The 25949-nt window shown below is 67.9% G+C and overlaps 4 protein-coding genes across 4 annotated transcripts; 1 reads left to right on the top strand and 3 right to left on the bottom strand.

Annotated features, from left to right (window-relative positions):
- Positions 1–438: 438 nt before the first annotated feature.
- THBS3 (thrombospondin 3) lies at positions 439–9305 on the bottom strand. Its single transcript, XM_055792448.1, has 23 exons — positions 8362–9305; positions 7130–7336; positions 6706–6962; positions 6520–6622; positions 6232–6258; positions 5832–5914; positions 5672–5723; positions 5440–5588; positions 5108–5248; positions 4850–4927; positions 4615–4767; positions 4373–4483; positions 4142–4249; positions 3740–3899; positions 3526–3644; positions 3345–3397; positions 2967–3160; positions 2713–2891; positions 2554–2602; positions 2176–2372; positions 1921–2093; positions 896–1035; positions 439–700 (listed from the first exon to the last, which is right to left on the bottom strand). Exons 1-23 carry the CDS (start codon positions 8456–8458, stop codon positions 642–644), a joined length of 2889 nt encoding a protein of 962 aa, XP_055648423.1. The 5' UTR covers positions 8459–9305; the 3' UTR covers positions 439–641.
- A 984-nt stretch (positions 9306–10289) lies between these two features.
- Positions 10290–13327, top strand: MTX1 (metaxin 1). Its single transcript, XM_055792439.1, has 8 exons — positions 10290–10396; positions 10491–10560; positions 11131–11210; positions 11362–11454; positions 11816–11998; positions 12184–12260; positions 12695–12849; positions 12929–13327. Exons 1-8 carry the CDS (start codon positions 10316–10318, stop codon positions 13153–13155), a joined length of 966 nt encoding a protein of 321 aa, XP_055648414.1. The 5' UTR covers positions 10290–10315; the 3' UTR covers positions 13156–13327.
- A 1745-nt stretch (positions 13328–15072) lies between these two features.
- On the bottom strand, positions 15073–18912 carry LOC101921511 (lysosomal acid glucosylceramidase-like). The gene is given in 13 exon segments (XM_055792399.1): positions 15073–15181; positions 15261–15386; positions 15478–15641; positions 15721–15945; positions 16026–16263; positions 16367–16539; positions 16715–16848; positions 17026–17172; positions 17261–17452; positions 17610–17728; positions 18611–18819; positions 18821–18885; positions 18888–18912. Coding segments are annotated over 13 exon segments (1926 nt in total).
- A 2116-nt stretch (positions 18913–21028) lies between these two features.
- On the bottom strand, positions 21029–24487 carry LOC101921677 (lysosomal acid glucosylceramidase-like). Its single transcript, XM_055792398.1, has 10 exons — positions 24415–24487; positions 24007–24198; positions 23777–23923; positions 23509–23642; positions 22996–23168; positions 22669–22903; positions 21669–21893; positions 21428–21591; positions 21220–21345; positions 21029–21134 (listed from the first exon to the last, which is right to left on the bottom strand). Exons 1-10 carry the CDS (start codon positions 24485–24487, stop codon positions 21029–21031), a joined length of 1575 nt encoding a protein of 524 aa, XP_055648373.1.
- Positions 24488–25949: the final 1462 nt, after the last annotated feature.

Here is a 25949-nt window from a genome sequence, read left to right as displayed (position 1 = left end):
GGTGGCGGCCCCGCGCGCTCCGGGGCGGGAGAAGGAGGGGGGGGGGGCACATTCCGCCGCGTTGCCGGGACACCCGTCGCCATGGCGACCGGGCACTGCCGCCGGGGCTCGGAGCGCGCCGCGCAGTTCCCACGGAGCGGCCCGAGCGGCGGCGGCTCAGCTCCGGTTCCTCCGGGGCGGCGGGAGGGACGGGATGCGGTGCAGTGTTGTGCTCTCGCCTACCAATATTGCACTCGTCCCGGCCTCCCGCCGCCACGGGCTCCCGCCGCCGGCACCGGCGGGCACCGGCTCCCCCGCCCCACCCCCGCGACGGCCACCGGGAGGACGGCGAGGGACGGAGCCGAAAGCACGGGACGGGGGGGGGCGGCGGGCAGCGCCTTCTCGGGGCACCGCCCCCCCCCCAGGAACCGGGCGCGCAGGCTAGAAAACACTCAAAACTTTATGGCCAGACATGGGGCAGGGGCCGCAGCGCCCGGGCGGGGCGGGGGAGCAGCCCCCCACCCGCGGGGCCCCGCTCGCCCCGGTACCGGCAGTGCAAAGTCCGCGGGGGGCCGGGAGAGGGGCCCGGCCGGGAGCGGCTGCGGGGCCCGGGGCACCCCGGGGTGCCACTGGCTGGGGGGGCCCGGCCCGGGCGCGGCCGCTCACTCGCGTCCCTCCAGCAGGAACCGGCGGAACGGCTCGAAGTCGGCGGGGATCGTGTCTGCGGGGGGACAGCGGGGGATGGGGGTGTGTGTCAGGAGTCGGGGGGGACCACACAAGCCTGGGAGACCCCCCCCCTCCGGCCCAGGAGCGACCCCCGCAGCGGGGGCTCTGGAGATGCTCCACGAGCCCCCGGTTCCCAGGCCGGTGCGGGGGTCCCCGGGCCGGTGCGGAGGTCCCCGGCGGCCCCGCTCACCGTTGCAGCGGTACTGCAGGTTGGACCAGATGATGTTCTCCTGGGAGAAGCAAAAGACCCCCAGCCGCCCCCCGCGCATGGTGGTGTCGATGATCACCCCGGAGTCGGCCACCAGCCGCGGGCCCTCGTACAGCCGCACCCTGCGGGAACGGAACGGCCCAGTCGGGCCCGGTCACCGGGGAAGCAGGGCCCCACCGGGGCCAGCGCCGCGCATCCCGGGCCGGGGGTGAGGGCGCCGGGCTGGGGACGGGGCATCCCGCCCCGGGGGGAGGGGATGAGAACACTCGGGCGGGGCACCCCCCCGGGGCCGGACCCCCGGAGCGGGGCCCCCCGGCGGGGACAGGATAAAGCCCCCAGCGCCGCCCCCGGCCCGGCCCCGCCGCCTTTGTCGGGCGCTTTGCATGTGAAAGGCGCCGGCGGGGTCGCCATGGCGACGGGACAATGGCCACGGGGGCCCGGCGGGGCGGACGGGGCGGACGGGCCCGGCCCGCGGAGCCCCCCCGCGGCGGCCGCCCCGACGGGATCCTTAAAAGGGAAACGCGCCCACGGCCCCACCGGGGCAGGACCCCTCCCCAAGGCCAGCATCCCCCCACCGGTGCGGCCCCACCGCGGCAAGACCCCTCCCCCGGCTTGGCACCCCCCCTCCCAGGGCTGGACCACACCGGGGCTGGATCCCTCCCAACGTCTAGCATCCTCCCTACCAGGGTGGCCCCACCGAGGGGGACCCCCATCCCAGTCGCTGGCATCCCCCCACTGGTGTGGTCCCACCAGGCCAGGACCCCTCCCCACGGCTGGCATTCTCCACACCGGGCTGGACCACACCGGGGCTGGATCCCTCCCAGCAGCCGGCATCCCACCAGGGTGGCCCCACCGAGGGGGACCCCTATCCCAGTAGCTGGCATCCCCCCACTGGTGTGGTCGCACTGGGGCTGGACCCCACCCAACGACCAGCATCCACCCCCTGCGCCGTGGCCAGAGCAGCCCCCCCCTAACCCTAGCAGCCTCCATGCCGGACCCCCGCTCACCTGATATAGCCCACCTGGGGCCTGTGCGCCAGCTGCCAGCGGTACGACGTCTTGTCCCGCCAGCCCACGTTACGTGGGTCCTTCCAGAGCAGGCGGACATGGTCGGGTGTGTGGCCCGTGTGCCACAACGCGTTGCGCAGGTGCTCCCCAGGGCCCGTCGAGGACTTCACTGCCTGTGGGGGGACGGGGCATCAGGGGGGACCCAGCTGGGGTGGGGTGGGGTGCGACCCAGCCCATTGGGTGGCCAGCACCCACCTTGAGCTGCAGCCCCGGCTCGGCCACGGCACGGAAGGGGGTGGCCTGCCAGTATGTCTGCTCCGTTTGCTTCCACATCACCACGTAGAAGCTGGCGCTGTCCTGGTAGCTGAAGATGAAGCCGGCGTAGTCATCATCGGTGACAGTGTTGACGTGGAAGGTGCCCTCGAAGTCCACTCCGTTGAAGGCTGTGTAGCCTAGAGGCAGGCAAACGCTGCGAGAAGCCCTCATCCCCAGCACGGGACCTCGCACCCCAGCTCCCTCCAGCCCACCCTTCACCCCTCTGGGAGGCAAAGAACAGCCCTCGCCCCCCAGCGCAGGGGGACAGGAGCAGGGGAGCTGCCTCAACAGGTCTGCACGTGGGCCAGCATCTCTTACCAACAGCCAAGCCTGGGTCACTGTTCATGGTCTGCACGATCTCCATGCCCTGTGGGGGACGGCTGGGTGAGGGGCAGCCCCAGGGACCCAGTCCCCCTCTGCCTCCCCCCCCACCCCCAGCAGCACAGTCCCCAGAAACATGGGGGGCAGCACCCACACCTGGTTGAGGACAACCCAGTTGGGATCAATCTGGGCATCTCCCTCGGGGTCCAGGATGACGGTCTGGTAGGCGCGGAAGTCAGTCAGTGTCACCTCGGCGCTCTCGGGGCACACGTCCAGCTGGTCCACCACCGTGTCGTTGTCGAAGTCCTCCTCGCACACGTCACCCACGCCGTTCCCTAGGGACACACGCTCCAGTCAGGACCAGGCTGAACCCACATGGCTCTGCCTCCTCCTGCCTGCCCCATGCTCACCGTCCGAGTCCTTCTGGTTGGGGTTGGGGATGAGGCGGCAGTTGTCTGGGCCAGGCGCTGTGTAGTCAGGGATGCCATCGTTGTCATCGTCATTGTCACAGTCATCCCCCAGCCCATCGTTGTCTGAGTCCAGCTGGGAGCTGTTGGGGATCTCAGCGCAGTTGTCCTTGGTGTCCTGATGCCCATCCCCATCGCTGGGAGCAAGAACAGGGTCAGAGCAGTGCCGCAAACTGGGGACCCAGCACCATGTCCCAGCACCCCTGAAGACCCTGTTGTCACCCTTCCTGGGTCCCTGAGCTGGGAACCCAGCTCTGCCCCTGGGGATGGGACAGGATGGGACGGGATGGGGAGGTGACCCCACAGCAGTGTGGTCCCCACCTGTCCTCGTTGGTGTCACAGATATCTCCTACCAGATCGCTGTCCATATCTGTCTGGAGGAGACCAGAGCCCGAGTTCAGTGGACACCCTGGGGTGAGCGGGCCCACCGGAGCCCCTGCTTCCCACCGAGCAGGGCCCTGCGTGCCCCCAGCCCCCCGCCCCAGCCTGGCCCCAGCCATACCTGAGTGGGGTTGCTCATTTCAGGGCAACTGTCACAGGCGTCCCCAACACCGTCCTCATCCCGGTCTGTCTGCAGAGGGTTGGGCACCTTGGGGCAGTTATCCAGCATGTTGGGAATCCCTGCAAGGACAGCGCTGGGTGGATGCCCTCACCCTCCCAGCGTGGTGTGACAGCCCCGGCCCCGTGCAGGCGGGCCAGACCCCAGAGCCGCTCACCGTCCCCATCGATGTCGTTATCGCAAGCGTCCCCCTCGCCGTTGCTGTCTGTGTCCCGCTGGTCGTTGTTGGGCACGTTGGGGCAGTTGTCACAGGCATCCCCAAAGGAGTCAGTGTCTGAGTTCTGCTGGTCCTTGTTGGGGAAGAGCCGGCAGTTGTCCTGTGGGGAAGAGGACGGGGATCCTGTGCTGCAGTGGCTGGCAGACGGGAGGCCACAGTCCCACACGGCTCAGGGCAGGACACCTCCTCCGGCATGCAGAGCAAGACCACCCCAGAGCCACAAGCCTGCTGCTCCCCAGGAGAAGCATCTTGAGGGTGTCAGCACCAAGTCAAAGGCAGAAGCCCTCTGCTCAGCATGGCCCCCACAGCCACAGGCACATCCCGCCTGCCCAGCACAGCCACCTCCACATTCTTGATGCCATCACCATCAGCATCGTCATCACACTGGTCCCCAATGCCATCATTGTCGGCGTCCTCTTGCCCTGAATTCGGTGTCAGGCGGCAGTTGTCCTGCAAGTGCAGACAGCATTAAAGGCAGGGAGGAGGTGAGGTCTGCAGCAGAGCCCTGCCACGGGCTCCCTGCGTCCCAGCACCCCCTGCCTGAGGATGCTGCCCTCCCCCCTGGGAGCCCACCTGCTTGCAGTGCTTGTTATTGTCGATGCAGGGCAGGGGCTCATCTGGGTAGCCATCGAGGTCTGTGTCTTGCCCGCACACATTGCCATTGCCAGCCCAGCCCACATTGCACTGAAGACAGAGTAAAATCAGGGGCTGCGAAGCAGGGAAGGGCCCCGGGTTGGGCAGGACCAGCTGCTGCTTGTGCCGACACCTCCTGCACCCCCTGCTTCGCCTTCACCTGGCCCCTGGACCCCGCTCACCGCGCAGGAGATTTCACCGTTCCTCTCGAACATGCAGAAGCCATTGATGTCGCAGGGGTTGGAGGTGGGAGTGCTGCAGGACCTCTGCGGGATGCAGCCGGACGTTTGGTTCCCCACAAACCCTGACTTGCAGGGACCACACTTGTAGGAGCCCTGGGAGAGAGAGGGTAGGGGCAGGATTAGGGGAGCAGAGTGGCCCCCGATGCCAGGCAGGGGAGTGGGCAGCTCTGCTCACCAGTGTGTTGGTGCAGATGGAGTTGGGGTCACAGCCCCCGTTGTTCCCATCGTTGCATTCATCGATATCTGTGCAAACCTGTGAGCAGTGGGGGAGAAACCATCACCCGGTGCCTTTCCCTGCCTGTAGCTCTGCCCGTCCCTGCCCCAGGAAAGCGGCCCTCCTCCGGCAGGCACAGCATCCTCCGGCTGTCCCCACAGCTCAGGAGCCCAGAGCACCCACAGGGATGCGGCCAAGTCCCCTGTGCACTGCCCTCACCTGCTTGCTGGCCCTCGCATAGTCCGCACCCACACCAGAGACGGTGTTGCCCCGATAGCCGCGGGGACAGGGCTCGCAGCGGAAGCCGGGGGCTGTGTTGATGCACTTGGAGCCAGGGAAGCAGGGGTTGGCATGAGCACACTGTGGCATGAGGAGAGAGATGGGCTTCACCCTCGGGCACGGCACCCCCCACACCAGGGTGGCCACTGGCCCGAGTGTCCCGGTGGGGCCTTTCCTGGCTCGGGGATGCATCCGGAGAGAGGAAGCATCGTCTGCCCACACTGCTCTGGCAGCACTAGGACTGCCGACCCCCACCCCAGGAGTGTGCCCACCTCGTCGATGTCGGCGCAGTGTGTGCCGTTGCCCTCCAGCCCCGGCGGGCAGGGCCCACAGCGGTACCCGGGGTACTCGTACGTCTCCATGCAGTCCACGCCGCTGAAGCAGGGGTTGGGGTTGCAGCGGGACCGGTGCTCGTGGAAGCCTGAGAAGTGGAGGGCCAGGCAGGGGGTGAGACAGGGCAGCCCTTGCCTCCTGAGGTGGGAACGGAGCTTTGCCAGCACTCACCGCAGACCTGGCACTCCATGATGGTGTTGCGGATCAGAGACATCTCCTTCACCTGCGAGGCAGCAGAGCATGGCGTGTCAGGGGGATGCAGCGCACTGGCTGGCACTGTGCCCTTAGGAAATCCAGCCCGGGGAGAGCTGACACTGCCCCACCACCTCACCTGGTCCCTGATGTCCTCCCGCAGCTCGGTCAGGACCCGGTTGAAGAGGGTCAGCTGTGTGACCAGTGCCTTGGTTTGCTCGCCTGCCAGGGCGCAGAAGGGACATGGTCAGCCCCAGGACAGACACAGCCTGCCAGGGCCGTGGGCTGGGACTGCTCTGCCCTCCGGCACTGAACCGGGAGGATGAGACAGCCAATGGCCCATCCTCATCCTCCTCCCTGGTCCACACAGTGTCCCCCCTCTGTAGCGCATCCCATGCCCTCTGATCCTCCCCATCCTGGGACCCTGCAGGTGCCTGGGGCACTGGGGTGGGCAGTGGAGGGTTTCCTGCCTCTGCAGAGCCCCGGATGCTGCCGTCAGCCTCGTGCCGGGGAAAGGGACAAAGAGAGCAGGGACTTACCCAGGATGGAGGCCAGCACGCTTGTCACTGCAAGGAGAGAGGCGAGATATCACCAAACGCAGCCACCAAAGCCCAGTAGCACCACCTTGCACGGCTGCTCCCGGTCAGCGTGCCCACAGCACAGGGGCTCCCACCCACCCAGGGCTCCCACCCACCCACACCTGGGCTGGGAGAGGCAGGAGCACCCCTCTGTGTGGCACGCTGTCACCTCCTGCCGCAGACACATGGGTGACCACAAAAGCCCCCCGCGCTGCCCCTGCTAGGCACAGACTGTGGCTGTGCTGTCACCTGCACTGTGAATGGACTCGTCTCCTTGGAAGGGACACTCGCTCAGGGCCCCGACGCGGCTCATGGAGCCTCCCAGGATCAGCTTCATCGACTCTACGTACCCCTGAGGTATGAGGGGAGACAGAGTCAGTTGTGGGGGGCTCTGCCTGTCCCTGAGGGTGCAGTGGGGGGGTCTCCAGCACTCACCTGCATCCTCTGGTAGGCCTTCTGCCCCGTGCGCACCTCAATGGACTCCACCTCTGCCAGGGGGATCTCCGACAGCTCGGGCAGCCCCACGCTGGAGTCTGTCTGCTTGCAGTCGATGTAGAGCTCCACGCTCAGCATGTCCCCGCGCAGCCCACTCAGGCGCACGATGATGGTGTGGCTCTGCCCATCCGCCACGTGCGCGTGCTGCAGGTTGACCGAGTGCAGCTTGTTGTCTTCCCGCAGGTAGCGCACCAGGACTGCGGAGGAGCGGGAGGGGGCCATCAGCTCTGCCCCCTCCCAGCGCCAGCAACCCCCTGGGTGCCCCCGTCACTGCCCCTTGGATGGCAGGAACTTGGTCCCCCGTTTCTCCCTGAGCATCGGGACAAGAGCGGGGCCAGCACGTCCCAGCGCAGCAGGCACCCACCTTTGTTGATTTTCCCCACTATGGAGACCTCCAGCCACCTCGTGTTGTCCTTCTTGGAGTAGAGCCCGAAGAGGGTCCCCCCTTGCTTGGGGGGCAGGCGGAAGGTGGAGAGCAGGTAAATGTCGTTAACCGTCAGGAGCTCCATCCGGATCTTGTGCGTTATGCTGGCCATCTGCCGGGCCTCACTCACCATCAGCAGGTCGATGACTGCAGGAGCCAAGCACGGGGGTCGCATCCTGACCGGCCGCAGCACAGCAAAGGTGCCCAGTGCAAGGCGCTGCGGGCCGGCCCGCTGCAAGCCAGGCCGGAGCCGGGCCACGGGGCGCTGCGCGGTGGGGTGGGTGGTCTTGGGACTACCGGACCCGGGGGGGGGCCGGGGAAGCCCCGAGGGCTCCGGCCCCGCCCAGCCCCGGCCCCGCGCGGTGGCGCTCCAGGACCGGCAGCGCCGCGAGGGACCGGTGGAGCCGCCGCCACCGGCGAGCCGGGCAGCGTAGCGGGGTCCCCGGCCCGGTTCCCCCGCGGGGGCGGCCACTGCGCCCCGCCGGCCCCGAGCATCCCGCAGTGCGCCGGGCCGGCCCCGCAGGATCGCGGAGCAGCGCGGGGACGCAGCGGGGGCAGCGCCCGAGCTCCCCCCCCCCCCCCCCCCGCTCCGGGGCCGGCCTCGACGGACGGCGCGGAGCAGCCACCGGCGGCCGCCCCGCCGAGGCGCAGCGGGACCAGGAGCCGCCGGGGCGCTCCGGGGAAGCACGGAGAGCCCGGTCCCGCCGCCGCACGGCTGCCTGCCCGCTCCACACGGCACGCACCGGGCGGACCGGGAGGAGCCCCGGCCCGGGGCGAGCCCCGGCAGCCGCCGGTGCCTCGCGTGGCGCGAGCGGAGCCCTCCCGCTGCCCCCGGGAGCGGCGTCCAGGCGGGGCTCCCTGCCCCGAGCTGCCCCCGGGGGGTGCCGCCGGCCGCCCCGGCGATGAATGTCCCTCTGTCCCCTCCGCCCGCAGCCCGGCTGCCAGACCTCCCAGGGCGAGCCGAGCCCGCTGTCAGCGGCCCCGCGCCGCCGAGCGCAGCCGGGAACCGGCACCGGGGGCCCGCGGCTGGAGACAGCGGGGCCGGTCCCGGAGGAAGGGGGGCTCCCGCCGCCGCCTCCCGCCTGGCAGCGGGCCGGGCGCCCCGTCCGCCTCGCCCCGTCGGGGCGGCCCCGCCGCCGCTGCCCCGCGGCCCCGGCCGGCAGCAGCCTTACCGTGCAGCCCCGGGCGAGCCGCGCCGGCGGCGGCCAGCAGGAGCAGCGCCAGCAGCGCGCCCAGCGCCGGGCCCCCCGCGCCCGCCGGTGCCCCCATGCCGCCGGTGCCGCCGGTGCGGAGCGGAGCGCGGCGGGGCGGGGTGGTGCGAGCGGGGAGGGGCCGGCGCTGCCGGCGAGGAGGAAACAAAGAGCCGTCAATCACGGCCGCGCATCCCGGGGACCCCGGCGGGCGCTCGGCCGCGGTGCCCCGGCTGCAGCCCCGCCGGCCGGAGCGGAGCGGAGCGGGACGCGGCGTCCCGGGCCCGGGGCTGCGGGTGACCCGCCGGCCGCCCCGCCGCTGCCGCGGCTCCCGGTCAGAGAAATGGAGTGTGGCAGGCGCCGGTTCACCGGGAGGTCAGGCAGTCTGGGGCCGCCTCCCTGCGAGCCAGAGCCGCCCCAGCAGCGCCGGAGCATCCCAGCCCGGGGGATCCGGGGATGCGCTGCCGGGGGTGCCCCCGGCGAAGTGCCAGCCGCCGGGCCGGGCGGCGCTGCCCGGGCAGGCGGAGCCCCGGGGCCGGGCGGTGCTCCCGGGGCGGGAGAGGGGCGAGCGCAGCCAGCCCGCCTGGAGGGCGCTCAGCGGCGTAAATCAGCGCCGGGACGCGGCCCAAGCCCCGCAGCAGGAGTGAGCTCATCCCGGGAGCTCCTTCCCCCCGCCCCGGGCCGCGGGGAGGGGGAGCGGGGGTTCGGGGGGGGGGGGGCTGGGGATGCCCCGGGCCGGCAGCGCGGTGCCCCGCGGGCGCTGCCCGTACCGCAGCCTCCCCCCGCCGCCCGGGATGCTCGGGGCCGGCCGAGCCGCTCCCCGCTGAGCCCCGGCCAAGGCGGGCGGGCGGCCCGGGACGGCCCGGCCGTGTTTACTCCTGTTTCCCCCGGCTCCATAACAACGGGCCGGGCCCGGCCCCGGGGCCGCCCCAGCCCCGCTCCCCCGGCCTCAGCCCCGCGCCAGCGGCTCGGCGCGCGCCAGCGGCCCCGGGGGCCGGGGAGAGCGGGGGGGCGGGAGGCCGGGGGAGCGGGGCTGCTCCCCAGCCGCAGGCGGGGTTTTCCGTCCCTCCGCTGCCAGCGGGCTCCCGCCCCCGTGTTCTTTCCATGGAAACGTGCGGAGACGGGGCTGTGGAACCAGGGATGCGGGGATGGGGAGCTGGGAATGCGGGGGTGGCATTGCGGGGTGGGGGGTGTGGGGCCGGGGATGGGGAGCCGAGGCTGCAAAACCGGGACGTGGGACCGGGGATGCGGGGGTGGAGATGTGGAACCCGGGATGCGTGGACCGGGATAGGAAGCCGGGCATGCGGGACTTGGGATGCGGGGGTGAGGATGCGGGACCGGGGATGCGGGGCCAGGGGTGCGGAGGTGGAGATGTGGGACCGGGGATGCAGGGACTGGGATGGGAAGCCGGGCATGTGGGACCAGGGATGCGGAGGCAAGGATGCGGGACGAGGGATGCAGAAACGAGGGTGCCTAGGTGGAGATGTGGGACCAGGGATGCAGGGACGGGGATGGTGATCGGCGGCTGCAGGGCCGGTGCTGCGGAGGCAGAGATGCAGGACTAGGGATGTGGAGACAGGGATGGAAACCCGGGCATGTGGGACCGGGGATGCGGAGGTGAGGATGCGGGCCGAGGGTGCGGGAACGGGGATGCGGATGGAAGATCCAGAGCGTGGTGCGGGGCCGGGGGTGCGGAACCGGGGGTGCGGGACCGGGGATGGAGATCCGGGGCTGCGGGGGCGAGGATGCGGGCGGGGTGCAGAGCCGGGGTGCAGGGCAGGTCTCGGCCGCAGGGCCGCGGCGAGCGCAGCCACCCCCGCCCGGGCTCTGCTCGCTCGGGCACGGGGCCGGTGCGCCCGGTGCTGCGGGGGGGCGGGCGGGGCCGCGGGGGGGCGGGGGCGGGGCCGCCCCGTGTGGTTCCGGGTCGGGCGGGAAGATGGCGGCGCCCATGGAGCTGTTCTGCTGGGCGGGGGGCTGGGGGCTGCCCTCGGTGGACCCCGACTGCCTGGCCGTGCTGGTGAGCGGCGGCGGGGCCGGGGGCGGCGGCGGGGCCGGGCCGGGCCGGGGGGTCCCGCCGGGCGACCCCCACCTCCCTCTCTGCTCTCCCGCAGACCTACGCGCGGTTCACGGGGGCGCCGCTGAAGGTGCACCGGGTCAGCAGCCCCTGGCGCAGCCCCTCCGGTAAGGGCCGGCACCGGCGCGCCCCGCCACAGGGCACCGGCAGCCCCACGGCACCCCCCCCGCCCCACGGCACCCCCCCGCCCCATTGCCCCCCCCGCCCCATTGCACCCCCCCAGCCGCATGGCACCCCCTCTGTCCTATGGCACCCCCACCCCCCCATTGCACCTGCCCGCTGCACGGCACCCCCTACCCCAGCGCACCCCCTGCCCCATCGTGTCTCCCCACGCCATTGCTTCTCCTTGTCCCATGCCCCCACTGCCACATGGCACCCACCCATCGCATGGCACCCCCAGCCCCACTGCACCCCCAGCCCCACTGCGCACCCCCCTCACCCTGTTGCACCCCCCTCATCCTCGCGCACTCCGTGTCCCGTCACACACAGCTTTAATCCTCTCACCCGCACCCCGCGCATTGCCGTGCCCCCCTGCCCCACCTTATGCACCCCCCACCCCCCCCACGTGTACCTCTGCCTCGCGCCCCCCCCCCGGTGGAGCCCCCCGCACCCCTCGCCCGTGGCAGGGTGGCATCGCGGGCACCGCTGCCTGCAGCCGCCCCTCTCCCTGCCCTTAGGGCGCCTGCCTGCGCTGAGGACGCGGGATGAGGGCACCATCTCTAAAACGCAGCAGATAATAACTCACCTCAGGAAACAGGTAAGGGGGGTGGGGGTGGGTGAGGGGCATCCCCTGTCCCAGGTTGGGGCTGGAGGGCACTGGAGCCCCCCTGGGAAGGAGAGGGAAGAAGAGGCGCAGGTGGGATTTGCCGCTTCCCTGCCGGATCACACCCGTTGCGCTTGCTCTGCAGAAGTACAATGCCGACTACGACCTCTCAGCTACGCAGGGTGCAGACACGCTGGCCTTCGTGTCCCTCCTCGAGGAGAAACTGCTGCCAGTGCTGGTGAGTCTCCCTGCGGAAATATCTCGGGGGGGCACGTAGGCAAGGTGGTCTCACCGAGAATGGGACCCGCTCCCCAGAGCTGTGCCGGTGAGCTCGGGTGTGCACCCACCTGCCCGGAGAGCCAAAGGACGTTGCAGGCAGCAAAATCCCGGTGGCCTGGAGCATCACCAGCAGGGATCAGGGTGCTGAGGGTCTTGTGTGGCAGTGGTGGGTTGTGCAGCCAGGGCTGGGGTCTTGCCTTGATCCTGAGGCTCCCCCAGCCCCTCGTGACCTCTGGGGCAGCCAGCCCTGTGCTGGGCACCTGCCACAGCAAGAGGCTGCGCTGGCGCCGTGGCCTGGGTACGGATTGTTCTCTGTGCAGATCCACATTTTTTGGGTGGACGCAAAGAACTACGTGGAGCACACACGGAAATGGTACGCGGAAAACATTCCCTTCCCCCTGAACTTCTTCCTGCCCAACTGCATGCACAAGCAGCACCTGGAGCGGTTGCAGCTCATGTGGGGAGATGGCTACATGGAAGATGAGGAGAAGCTGGAGAAGGAGGTGAGGGGATGTGGTCTGGGCACGGCAGGTCCTTGGCAGGTGCCCATGGGGGCTCATGTGAGGCCGAAATCTTAATTGGAGTCCGGGGTTCTTCCTGGCTGAGCACCCCCTTCCCACTCCCCTTCACACCATGGCAGTCTGCCACGTGGCTGGGTGGGTGACAACCCCCTGTCCTTCTTCTCCAGCTCTACCGGGACGCTCGGGAATGCCTGACACTCCTGTCCCAGCGCCTCGGCTCCCAGAAGTTTTTCTTTGGAGACTCGTAGGTGGCCGTAGGGAGAAGGTGCTCTGGGGTCTGCGAGTCCCCTGCACCCAGGCAGGACTGAGACCCCCTGGTTTGCAGGGAAGCTGCAGCCCATGCACGTCACTTTGGGGTGGAACAGGCTCGCAGGGGACAGGGCTGTCCATGCAGCCTGGAGCTATGTGGGTGGCAGGAATTAAGGCTGCAGGAGGTGCCACCAGCCCTGGAATCTCTTCCCTGTCTCCTGGAGCCGGCAGAGCTCCTCCGGGCTGGGATCATCCTGCTCCCCCGGTCAGGGGCTGGAGGCAGAGAGCCCCCCCAAGGAGGGGTAGCCACTTGCCATCCCCTGGGGCACAGGGGGCTGGGGGTGGATGATGCATCTGGGTGGCTTTGGGTGGGGATGGTGGGAGGAGGCGGGAGGGACCGTGACCCAGTCGCAGGTCTCTGTGCCCCAGGCCGGCCTCCCTCGACGCCTTTGTCTTCAGCCGCCTGGCGCCGCTCCTGAAGGCGAAGCTGCCCAATGGGAAACTGCAGCAGCACCTGAAGTCCCTGCAGAACCTGTGCAACTACTGTACCTCCATCCTCAGTCTGTACTTCCCCTGGGACGGAGGTGAGATGTGTTCCCCTGCCTTGCCCCGCACGCTTAGGGTGACCTGTCCCCCCTGCACACCCTGGCTCTGCCCCCCCAGGTGAGCCCCCAGCCAGCGCCCCACGGGCTGCAGGCACCAACGGCAGCGAGGTGGAGGAGGACCCCCACAAACGGCGCAACCAGCTGCTGTCAGTGCTGGTGGGGCTGGCAGCCATGCTGGGCTATGCCTTCCTGAGTGGCATCGTCTCCATCCAGCGTGGTGGTGCGGGGCCGGCTGGCCGCCAGCCCATCGCCCTGGAGGAGGAGGAAGAGGAGGAGGAGGAGTGAGGAATAGCTATGCAACTATTCCTCCTATGGTCCCTGGAACTGACTTTTTTTTATGCCAGGAGCCTGGCAGCATCGCTCCCTGTGGGTGCTCCGCTCTGCATCCCGCTGGGAATCACAGTCCTCTCCACGGGGAGCGCGTCTGCCACGCCAATAAACGTCTCTCTCTCTGCCAGTGCGCTCTTGTCCTGCCAGCAAGCTCAGGGCCCTTCCCAGTTTCCCCAGTTACACTGGCTGGAGGACTGCAGTGGGCACTGGTGTGCCGCCCTGTTGCCTGTCCTGCTCTTCCCTGGCACCACACCCTGCGTCCTTCCTGCAGCTCTGCCCCTCATCCCCAGCCTCGGGGCTCCCTGGGGGTGAGGCCAAGGGGACACTTGCAGATTTTTAGGTTCCTTTAAAGCATCTGTGCGTGTCTCGCCAGCATCCCCCATCCTTTTTCCAGCAGCTGTGGGGCTGAGCCTTGGCATCCCTGCCCTCCAGCTGCCAGGCAGAGCAGGAGCAGGTTCTGTGGGGCTGGTCCCCCTGCCACCATGCTGCTGCCAGCCCGGCTTCCCCGAGAGCCATGGCATGGCCGGGGATGGTCCCTGGCCAGCTGCAGAGGACATGTCCCCAGCACAGGAGGGCACAGAGGACACGAGCACTCCCCGTGCTGGAGGGATGCCTGGAGCCCAGCTCCCGCAGCGGCACAGGCAGGGTGGCGAGCGGCCATGGCTGCAGCAGGAATCCCTCCAGCGCTGACAGCTGTTTGCGTTCCTCCGTGCCTGCTAGCGATGGGGAGTTCCTTGCAGCTGGCACTGCCAAAAGCGCACTGCGCGGTCAGCGTGGCTTCACGGTGACGGCCGAGGGCACATGGGCTGCAGAGCGGGACCAGGGGCCAAGGCAGATGCTGGGGGCCCATGTGCCCCAGCTGCACCACGGTGCTCCCCGGGACACCCTGGGAGCTGGCTGCGCCGCCGCGGTTTCCTCTGGCCGCTGCTGGTTTATGAGCGCGCAAATGGAAAAGCGGCGCCTGGCCAGGCTCGCCTGCGCGACGGCTGCCGGCGACACACAGCCCTCGCTTGTTCGGCCGCTGGCTGCTGCCGCCACCGGCATCCTGACACTGCTGCTGCGGGCACCCTCGGGGCTGGCTGTGTCCAGTGTCCTCAGGCTGAAATCCCTGGGTGCGTCCCCCCTCCGCCCCCCGTGCCCCCTGTGTGCGTGTGATGGTCAGGGGGCCCTCGTGTTGTGCTGGGAGCGGAGCCACGGTGCTGGGCTGGGGCCGGCTACAGAGCCTCCCCCACGCTGGCCCCCACTGGGAGGGGGATGACTCAGTGCAGCCCCCCCACCCCCCCCCCGTGCCCGCTCCCCCATAACGTCACTCGGGAAGTATGTGCCCGATGCTCCCGGTTCCCATTAGCTGGGGGGGGCTGATGGCTGCTCCGGCAGGAGAAACCGCAGCACGTGGCCGCCTGCTCCGGCCGGGAGAAGCTGCGGCTGCTGACACCACGGCCCTGCGCTAAATCCCAGCTGCGGGTCCTGGCTGCTGCCGGCCCCGGTCCCTGCTAGATTCTGGCCCCTGCCCTGCGGGGGGGCTGCTGCAGTGAGCGGGGCGGGGGGAGCTGCCGCCCCTCGGGTACCAGCCCCCTGCCTCCCTGCAGCACAGATCCTGGGCACAGGCAGGATGGGACCCCATGGGGCTCAGCAGGTACCACTGCCCCACAGCCTGCCTCCTCTGGCTCCTGGTGTGGCCCTGCCCGCTGAGTGGGCACGAAGGAGGGCAGAGGGGCCGCAGGCGAGGCTGTAGAAAACTGTTTATTTTATGAAAACATCTAGAAAAGAGCAGGCATCGCAGCCCACCGATCAAACAGGTCCCTGAGGTGTCACGGGGCCGTGCCCGAGCCCTGCACCAGCACCATGCTCCCGGTGCCGGCCACGGCTGCGCTAGGCTGGCTGCCTCCACAGGAACGTCTGGATGGAGTCGCTGGGAGCTGTGGCCTCGATGAAGCCCACCCGTGGGTCGGAGACGCCGAAGGACACGTCCACGGGGGAGCTGTGGGGAATGCAGGAGGGGCTGCGGGTCAGGGGGGGCAGCGGGCCTCTGAGCTGGGGCACAGGGCTGAGCCACTCACCGGTTCAGGACCACCAGGACGATGGCGCCATCCGGGCGCAGGAAAGCTGAGTGCTCCAGGTCACACCGGCGGCACTTCTTGGAGACAGCCAGCCCCACACGCTGTGAGCCCTCGGGGATGAACTTGCTGCGGGACAAGCAGGGAATGAGCCTGGACATGCCCAGGACTGCAGCAGGAGCCGACAGCCTGTTGCCGGCCACCCCCGGCCCCAACCCACCTGAAGTGCCCCAGGTGGTAGAACATGGGCTGCTTGTAGAAGACATCCTTGCTGCTGTCCACGATGATGGGGCTGTCCACGTAGTTCTTGCTCCAGTTGGGGCCCCCCTCCAGGTCCAGCGCCAGGTTCCAATCGGTCCAGCCCGTCACGTAGTTGTTGAGGTTCTGGGGGGCAGGGGATGCCGCTGAGCTGCGGGTGGGTACGGGGGTGGCCAGCGTGTCAGCGGCCCCTGCCCAGCCCTACCGTCAGGATGCTGTGGCTGTACTTGCTGCCGCGGTCCCAGCCGCCCAGCACCACCCTGGGCTCCCAGAAGTAGGAGCCAGTGGAGGCCTCCGTGGAGAGGAGGAAATAATCCGGGAAGAGGTGGTGGGTGATGGAGAGCGTGAGGTCGATGGGTGCCAGGAAGTCCAGGTACCAGTGGATGCCGATGCCGCTAATGTAGCTGGCAGCCACGGGGTCTTTGAGAACCTGGCAGGAGGAAGGAGTCACCAGTGCCCAGGGCTGGGGGGAGCCACAGTGGGGCTGGGAGAGCCGCCGTGGGGACTCACCACCTGGGCCCAGTAGGGCAGCATCACCCTCTGGTCATCCAGGATGATGAGCTGGACGTTGCGGTGGGAGCTGTTGGCCAGCGCAGGGCCCAGGTCCTGTGCGATGAAGTCCCGCTGGTGTTCAGGGGAGAAGCCCAGGCACTGGAAGGGGTAGAAGACGATCTCACCGGCCGTGGGCTCATTCCCTGCCGTCACTGCCCAGAAGGTCAGGTTGTACTTGGCGTATTCATCCAGGAACCTGGGTGCGGGGGCAGATGGTCAATGGCCCCGTTGTGGCACCACCAGCCCTGGCCCTGGGCATGGTGACCCTGGCGCCACACCGCGCTCCCGCAGCTCCTCACCGGATGAAGTACTTGGCCCAGGCCTGGTGGTACTTGTCCCCGGGGCTGCCCTTCAGCGTCCCCCTCCCCGTCATCGCACCGTTTGTCTTCATCCAGACTGGAGAGGTCCAGGGGCTGGCATACAGCGACAGTGGCCGCTTGGCCACCGCCTGGGCTGCCCGAAGGATGGGGATCTGGGGGGAATCAGGATGGCAGCAAGCTCTCCGGGTCTACCCAAGCATCGGCATCGCCAGCAGCAGGATGAGTCCTCTCCTTCCCCATCAGCAGGAAGGTGGTTCCCGTCCCCAGCCCAACCCGTGCTAGCCCGGCTGCAGCCCTGGTGCCTCGGGCTCATCCCGTGGGACTCACCTTCATCCGTGTGTCCTCCTCCGTCAGGTTGAAGTGCTTCAGCTCAAAGTCGCCCTCCGCATCAGCATAGGTGTACAGGCGGATGGAGAAGTCAGTGCTGGCCATGGGGACACGCACGAGGTTGTACTCAATGCCTGGGGACAGGGTGGGTGGTGATGGGTGTCCCTGGGGTGTATTTGGGGGTACAGCCCCACGGCTTCCAGCAGCCTCCCAGCCCCTTGGCACAAGTCTCAGTAGCCAGATCTCAGCAGCAGGGGAGGCTGGACAGACCAGCCCCACCAGCCAGCAGCATCGCCCTGCCCCAGGCTCACCTTCCTCGGAGAAATAGGAGCGGAGCAGGTGGTTCTGGGCATCCTTGGACAGGGACTGGATGTTGATGGCAGCCGAGTCTGTGACAGAACCGCCAAAGCCCTTCACCTTCTGGTATCGCTGCGCCGTGTCCAGGGTGAGATGGAAATCTGCAGGGGACAAACGACATCGCAGCCGCCACACGGGGACAGACCCTGCTCCCTGGTGTGCAGGCAGGTGCTCAGCTGCAGCGGGTACCTGGGGTCTTGGTGTTGTGCTGGAAGCTTCCCTCACTGCGCTCCAGCCGCTTGCCAGCCTTGCTGCTCTCGTACTTGACGTAGGTGCCCGGGGCCGGCAGGACCACGGGGTCCAGCGTGTCGCAGTACGTGGCGCTGCAGGCGCACACCAGCGAGCCGTGGCCGAAGTCCTTGGCGTCGCAGGGGCGGCCGCCTGCAGCAGGAGGAGGGACCGGGCAGGCACCCAGGGTTGCAGCAGGAACCCAGCTCACCGCTTCGACCCACCACCGACACCGAACCCCTGGCTTTGCCATCCCGAACCGCTGACCTCTGCAGCCCCCTCTGCTCGAGGACTTGGTGCCAGCACTTACCTGCTACCCGCGATGCTGCCTGCGCCAGCAGGAGCCAGCCCAGGACGCTGGCACACCCAGGCCCCATGGCACCTCCGCTGCAGCACGGCTCGGACGGACGCCGACGGCAAGCACCAGGGCTGGGAGCGGGGCCGTGGTTGTCAGCAACCAGCTCCTCTCACCCTGTCTCAGCCCCACACCAGGCCACGGACCCAGGGCAGGGACAGCCCCAGCATCCCCCTGCACGGGAGCCTCGGGGAGCAGCAGGACCCTCCCAGCCAGGGCTGAGCCCCCCGCTGCCCTGCCTGCTCCCCACAGCCCCAGCCCAGCGCTTGCCTTCCCTCCCATGCTGCCGGTGCCCACGGACAGCTCAGGCCGCGTGCTGGCTGGGGGTGCAGCTCCCCGGGCACGTGCTGCCCCACGGCCACCAGCCTGGCACTCCCAGCCGCCCACGCCACTGTACCCAGCAGCTCGGTTCACTCCCATCACCTCCCTCCCACTCCTACCCCCTCCTTGCTCATCCCACAGCTGTGCTGTGCCGCTCCACAGGTCCCTGGTGCCTCCCGAGCCGTGGCTGGGAGCAAACAGCTCCACACTCCTGACCCCACGAGCATGGCAGTGGGGGCTTACCCAGCCAGAGTGGTTTGGGGCTGGAGCCCCCTGGGCAGAGGGGTCCCGCACTTCCCTGCTCCCACCCTGCCCTGTCCCTTCTGTGATGCTGAGCAAGGAGCTCCTTGACGAGGGCATGGGAGGACCCCCCCCCCCCAGTGCCTCGGGACCACAATGCCAGGCTGCTGCCCCCAGGCAGGGGGAGGTGAGGGTTGGACAGTGCCAGCTCGCTGCTCCCCGACACCGTACAGGACAGGGACCAGGGCCAGGTGGGCTGTCTCGCACATATCACCTCCCACTCCCTGTGCGGGGATGATGCCCAGCACCGTGGGCATGGCCTCAGCATGGTCCTGCTGGCTGGGCCCATCTCCACCCTCCAGCTGGTGAAGCTGCTCAGGACCCAGGGTACTCACCCGCTGCCGAAAAACCCTCCTGCCGTGTCTTGCTGGGTGCAGGGCAGCGGGGCGGCAGGACCTGCTTTCTGGGGTGCGTGGTAGGAGGTGACGGTGTCTGGTGGAGCAGGAAAGGTGAGTCCAGGAGAGGACAGCTCATGGGACTGTGCAGCTGAAGAGGAGCCTGAGGAAGGTTTTGCAACCTCGCTCCAATGAGAGCTTTCTGTACTCACCGCAACATTTGCAAAACTCTCCTGAAACCTGTCCCAGTGGCCAGAGGCAAGCTGCAGGGGGATGCTCACCAGTCCCCCAAGTGCCTCCATCACCCCAGACAGGACCCCTGCGGCCCCCTCTGCCCAGCCACAGTGCAGTGCTCCCCTTGAGAAGAGCCCCGTGAAAGCAGCCTGGTCTCCCCAGGGCACCCTCGGGCAGGCGTAGGGTTGGCCGTGCCCACCAAGGTGTCCCTGCTGGGGTCCCGTGGCCACTTGGCCTTGAGTCCCAGCTGGCAGCAGTTCAGCTCGCCGCAGGCACGGGCCAGAGCCGCCTGCAGCTGGTGTCGCAGCTGCGACCCCTGCCCCACTTGTGGCTGCACCAGCAACTTTCCTGGCAGAGGCTGCCAGGGCAGAGGCAGAGCCCGGGCAGAGGCTGCCAGGGCTGCGGGCGATGCCACGAGCAGCTGGGCACGGCAGGGGTGACTGCAGCCCATTCCTCGCCACCCAGCTGGGGAGGCGATGGGCACAGTGGGGGGCTGCAGTGCTGCCCACTGGAACCCCGCTCACTCCTGCCGTGGGGCTGTGAGCCCCACGCCTGAGCCCCACGCTGGCAGCTGGGCTGGGTGGAACAGGCTGCCGCAGTTTATCATCTGCAAAACAAGTCTGGGCTCTGCACCTTCTAATTTGGGATCCTTCCTAATTGCAAGCACCTGCCCGTCAGGAGAAACAGGAGTGGGGCAGAGCCATGGGAGAGGCGGCATCTGCCCAGCCTGGCCCCGGTGTCCCCCCGATGCCACTTGTGTGGGTGGCCAGGGAGGCAGCCCCTCGCCCAGGGACCACTCCTCCTGCTGTGGCCAGAGCAAGGACCCCCCAGTGGGGACAATGGGGGTGACTCCTCCAGTCCCCCACCCCGGCCCCTCACCCCCACTGCCAGGGATGTTGCATCCCTCCTTTTCTCTGTCCGCTTCTCCGCTCCAAGGGAAGGTACCAGCCCTGGCAGATGTGTTTCCAGATGGCCAGGGAGCACGGAGCCCACCCAGAGGGGCTGTGCTGATGCATGTCCTTGCACATGCATCCCTCGGCGCTGCTGAACATCTGGGGCTGTGGGCTCTGTGTGCACCTCCCCTGCCCCGCGGAGCTCTGGTGTTCCGAGCTGCCACTTGTGCTCTGGGAACAGGGCTGAGATGGAGCCCGGTGCCACCTTTATGCTGCACTCCAAGGAAACAGCTGTTAAACCTCTTTTTTTTGGTAAAAACTTTTTTCCCCAACATCAGCAACTCTGCAGCTCACACACGAGGGGAGTTTGCCAAGGAGCGCTCTGGCTTTCTCATTCCAAGACTTCAAAGATGCTGGTAACTTTCCCGAAGGCTGGAGCAAGCAAATACTGTAACTGGTATTTAAAGAGAGCAAACAGGATGGCCAGGTAATTGCGGGCTGCCAGCTCGGTGTCAGCCACGGCAGAATAGAGGGGACTCTGTCCGGAGGCCACACCGGCAGAGGGTGGCTGGATGCTGCCAGCGCTGTGAGCCCTGGAAGAGACGGGATCAGCTTAATTTGTCTGTGAGGTTTGGTGGACGGGGACATCGGTGTAATTTACTCGGCCTTTTCTACAGCGGCTGCCCTGGTGCAACAGGACATTTTGATTAAAAAAAAATAACAAAAATGGAAAGAAAAATTAAAAAAAAAGTAGTTTGGGGAAAACCAACGGCACATATGAAACGAATCAAGAGCTGGCGAGCGGCTGAGGCTCCAGCTGCAGCGATAAACAAGGCAGCCACATGTGGGCCGCGGGGCTGGAGCCCTCCGGGGCACCCCTCGCCCTTCGCCGCCTCTCTGAGGAAAACCGAGCAATTTCCGAGAGCGTAGAGGAAACACTGACGGGGATGGCGCATACCGGAGGGAGCACGTCACGGCTTTACTTGGCGCCCGAGACACACGCGAATGTTTCAAGGAAGCCACGTGTGGAAGCGTGGTCCGGGAGACGGCACAGCAGGAGCTTTCAGGGGGCTTTCAGGGGGTGCCAGGGAGGGAGGGGGGAGGCTGGGAAGCAGCAGCAGCCCGGGCGAGACCCCAGCGCTGGGAGCGCACGCAGCCCCTTGCGCGGGGGCAGGACCCCTGGTTCCTCCCGTACCCCCAGCAGGGTGTCACCACCCGCTTCCCCCACTGAAGGATGCTGGAAAGGGTGGGGGAAGCTGAGCCCTGGGGACGCCCAGCCCTGCCCTGCCCATCAATGCTGGCGCCACAGGTAGGTCTGGATGGAGTTGGCCGGAGCCACAGTGTTAATGAAACCAACGGCGGGGTCCCGGATCCCAAACGGCACGTCCAAGCCAAACCTGGAGGGGAACAGGAGCTGAGCAGGTCGGCAGGGCCGGGGCCAAGCATCCGCCCACATCCCCCCACCTGGGCTGCCCCATTGACCTGTTCAGGACCACCAGGACGAGGGTCCCATCAGGACGCAGGGCGGCCACGTGCTCCAGCTGACACAGGAGGCATCGGCGGCTGCTGTGCAGCCCCACGCGCCGCGAGCCCTCGGGGATGAACTTGCTGGGGGGAGAGGAGCAGGAGAGGGGTCACACCCCTGGTCTCAGGCTGGTGGCAGCACCCGAGCCCCCCAGCCCCAACCCACCTGAAGTGCCCCAGGTGGTAGAACATGGGCTGCTTGTAGAAGACGTCCTTGCTGCTGTCCACGATGACAGGACTGTCCACGTAGTTCTTGACCCAGTTGGGGCCCCCCTCCAGGTCCAGCGCCAGGTTCCAATCGGTCCAGCCGGCCACAAAGTGGTTCAGGACCTGGGCAGGCAGGGAAGGGGCTGAGTGGGGCTGAGCCAAGCCCCCAGCCCCGGGTGGGCAGTGTCGGGGGGCCGTACCGTCAGGATGCTGTGGCTGTAGTGGTCCCCTCGCTCCCAGCAGCCCAAGGACACAGAGGAGCGGAGGGTGAGGAAGCCGCTGCAGGCCTCCGTGTAAAGGAGAAAATGGTCAGGGAAGAGCTTGTGAGTGGCATCCAGGCTGCAGCTGGCCGGGACGATGCTATCCAGGTACCAGTGAACCCCCACGCCAGCCACATAGCGGGCACCAGTGGCGTTGCCCAGGATCTGGGGGAGCAGAGGAGACACCTCGCACCAGGGCCACCAGTGCCCTGAGCCCTGTGGGGACGCACACACAGACCCCACACACCAGTGGGGTCTCCCAGGGCCACTTGCCTCCCCTCTTGTCCCCTCCTGTGGGCACCGCAGGCTCCCGCACCTGCTCCCCAAGCCACGAGCAGCGCCCCAGCATGGCTCCAGCACCCTGATGGGTACAGCGCTGTGGCTGAGGGTGGGCTCCTCGCTCCCCACATGGCTCCTGCTGCTGCCTCATCCTCCCTCCACATCCCCCTCCTGGGGTGGTCTCGCACCACAGCCCCGCCTGCTCGCTGGGCGCTGCGTTCGGGGCGAGGGAGGGACGTGCTTCGCCCCCCACAGCACCAGCCTCAGTCGAGGTGGGGGCAGGAGCACCGTTTCTTTTCTTTCCTTTCCCTTTAAATTAATTCCTACCAGCAGCTCTCCAGCATTGCAAAGGGTAAACCACATCAGCCAAAGCTCTGCCTGGAGAAGGTGCTGGTGTGCCGCCAGCAGCTCTGCGTGCGGGAACCCGTGCCACGGATGCCACCTCCCATCCCTGCTTTCGCCAGGCACACGCGGAAAGGGCTGCTACCGAATTAGCCGGCTCCGGCATCCCCGCCAGCAGACCCGGTATGCCTCCTGCTCTGTCTAGGGCTGGGAGCGGCTGCTGGCTTCGTGTGCAGCTAAAACCCAAGGCGTGGGTGGGATACGAGGTGTAGGGAGAGGAGCCGGGCACAGTGATGGGCTTCAGGGCTTTGCTCCTCACCACTTTGGCCCAGTGTGGGAGGTGGATGCGCTGGTCGTCCAGGATGATAAGCCGGGTGGGGTGGGGGCTGCGGGCCAGCGCAGGGCCCAGGTCGTGGATGACAAAGTCCCGCTGCTGCAGGGCGGTGAAGGCGATGGTGGGGAACTGGGGAGGGGTGAGGAGCGCTGCAAGGGGCTCATTCTGTGCTGTCACCGCCCAGAAGGTCACATTATGTTTGGCGTATTCGTCCAGGAACCTGGGTGCAGGGAAGGGGGGGCAGAGTCAGTCACCCCTGCCCAGCCCAAGCCCCCAGCCCTCTGTGGTCCAGCCCAGCCCCAGGGACAGTACTTGACGAAGTAGTTGGCCCAGGTCTTGTGGTACTTGTCCCCCGCCTGCCCCTTCAGCGTGCCCTTCCCGCGGACGTCCCCGTTACTCTTCATCCAGGCCGGGGAGGTCCAGGGGCTGGCATACAGTGACAGCGGCCGCCTGCTCATGGCCGAGGCTCGGTGCAGGAGGGGGATCTGCAGGAGGGGGCAGAGGGACCGGCTCAGCTCCAGCTGCAGCCCCCTGAAACCACACAGCCCAAGGTGGGAGGAAGGGCACTCAAGGGACCTCTGCCGGGAGCAGCAGGCTGCCAGCACCACCCCATGGCACAGTGCCCTGGCTCCGTGCCCTGCCAGTGCCAGCCGGGATGCGCCAGGACGTGCCCTGGAGGAGGTGCCAGCTCCCATGGGCTGTCCCCACGCACCCTGCCACCATGTGTGGGACTCGGCAACACCTGGTTGCGGGGGTCCTGGCATGCACAGGAGCTCTGGTGGGAGAGGGGACAAGGTGCTGATGGCAGTGGCTTCAGCCTCCCACCTTCATCTTCACGTCCTCCTCTGCCAGCCTGAAGTGCTTCAGCTCGTAGTCATGGGGCACATCATCATAGCTGTAGGGACGCACAGAGAAGTCGCTGCAAGCCATGGGGAGCCGGACGAGGTTGTACTCAATCCCTGTGGAGCATGAAAGGCATCAAGCAGCACCGGAGCAGATACCCAGGTGATGGGTGTCCCTGCAGCAGGGGTGGGCACAGCTGGATTAGGGACCCCACGAGCCGCCCCATGCTGCTGGTGCCCACAGTGCTCACCGCTCTTGGAGAAGTAGGAGCGCAGCAAGTTGTCCTGGGCCGGTGGCGACAGCGCCAGGATATTGAGGGCAGCAGCGTCAGAGAGGGACCCACCGAAGCCCTTCACGTGCTGGTACAGCGAGGAGACATTGAGCGTCAGCAGCAGGCCTGCGAGGGAGACCGCGGCTCAGCTCACAGTGCCCGGGGGTCCCGCAGTGGCACCTGCCCCCCCACCCGGCCGCAGCGGGTACCTGGGGTCTCGGGGTCATGCTGGAAGCTCCCCTCGCTGCGCTCCAGCCGCTTGCCAGCCTTGCTGCTCTCGTACTTGACGTAGGTGCCCGGGGCCGGCAGGACCACGGGGTCCAGCGTGTCGCAGTACGTGGCGTTGCAGACGCACACCATGGAGTCACTGCCAAAGTACTTGGGGCTGCAGGGCCGGGCACCTGGGGGGTACGGGCAGGGTGGGGGGCAGCTGCCAGCTTGGGGACGGGTCCCTGCCAGAGCTCCACTACCTGCCCTGGGGTGCTGCCGCTGCCCCCGCACCCCATCACTTCCCCGGGCCCCCTGGCTCCGGCGCTGCCCCAGGCTGACCCTGTCCCAGGGCACCCGGCGCCCAAGCCATGCTGTCATTGCCACCCCCGCCAAGTCCCGGCACTCACCTGCAGCCCAGGGCACCGCCTGCAGCAGCAGCTGCAGCAGCCAGCCCAGGATCAGGATGCTGACAGCCCCCATAGCCTCTCTGTGTCCCCGCAGCTCCGGTGGGTCACGGGGAGCAGAGCCTGCAAGCGGGGGCACCCTCAGCCAAGGTAGGCGCGGGTGCAGGAGGGGACGGAGGGCCAGGCTGTGCTCCCTGGTTGGATCAGCGCTGTCTCCTCTACCCCCGCTCCTCCTGCTGCTGCTCCATCCTCCCTCCGGCAAAGACCCTCGCCTTGCAGGAAGGTGAGGTGGGTCCATCCCTCCCGGGAGCCCGCAGCCCACCCACCTCTGCCCCGGCTGCTCCCTGACCTGCGCTGCTGCCAGCCCTCCTCCTCCTCAGGCAGCTCTAGCCTCCCCACCTCACCTTTACAGGAGCCACTCGGAGACCTGCCTCCGCAGCACACCCCCTGCCACCCCCACAGCTCCTCCTTGCTCTCCTCCCGGCCTGTACTGGCCTTGGACCCACACTATCTTACATCTCCTCGCCACAGGGCTGGGGCCAGGGAGGGCTGCGGTCCCCCCACCTTCTGCTGCTATGCAAGGGTGTCCTCCAGGGAGGAGAGATGGGGGCATCACCCTGGAGCTCTGGCCACGTCAAAGGTCCCACCAGCACAGGGAGATGCAGCACGGGGCAGCTCCCAGAGCCCACTGAAATGCCCCAGAGAAAGAGCTGATTTCTTTCCTCTGTCAGGGAGGTCTGGATGAATCCCCGGAAGCACATCAGAGCCCACAGGCAGGCTCACGGGCACCATAGTTCTGTCCTGCTAATGAGCTCTAACAGCACCGCGGGCGATTCACCCCAGCCCATCATCCCAGCTGCCCCATTCTCCCCCGAGCTGCTGTGGCCATGCACCCATGGGGAGCACCCAGGACCCTCAGGCAAGGATGGCAAACGTGGCTGCACTCCCCGCTGCAGCAAAAGGACCCACCAGGTGCAGCCACACGGGAGCTGGGGCCGCTGCCGTGCCCTGCCCAAGCCCTTTACATTGCTCACCCCACCTCAGCACGCATATGGAAAGCGGCAGCAGCAGCCACAGCAGCAGCAGCTACAGCAGCAAGCTGGCAAGTGCCCCAGCTCCTGCACAGCCAGGGCTGCGCGGCTGAGCCAGACCCATGGAGGGAAACCTGCTGCCCCCACACCAGCTCTGTGACCAGGACAGGCCGTTCCCGCGGACACAGCACCATCGCCGCAGGGATGCCCTCAGCATCTCTCTGCAGGGGTGACCCAGTGGGACAGAGCGGCAGCTCCCAGTTTCCCTCCACAGGGTTAAACCACTCCGTTAGCTCTCCCTCTCCGGGTGGAGCAGCATTTCATGACTAATTTTCTCCTTTTCTGGCGTATCAGATGCAGCTGTGGGGCAATTCAATCCATCAATGTTCCTCCTACCTTCCAGTGCTGCCCTGCTGGGTCCCACACCGGGGTGACGCGTGGGGCTGAGCCATGGGGCACCCCCACACCTGCACTGGGGAAGGGGCAGACGGGACCCAGCAGCCCCCA

Source organism: Falco peregrinus, chromosome 19, assembly GCF_023634155.1.
Source record: "Falco peregrinus isolate bFalPer1 chromosome 19, bFalPer1.pri, whole genome shotgun sequence".
In the NCBI taxonomy this organism is placed as follows: Eukaryota; Metazoa; Chordata; class Aves; order Falconiformes; family Falconidae; genus Falco; species Falco peregrinus.
Note: the sequence above shows the minus strand (reverse complement) of the source record. Positions and strands in the feature narration are given on the sequence as shown.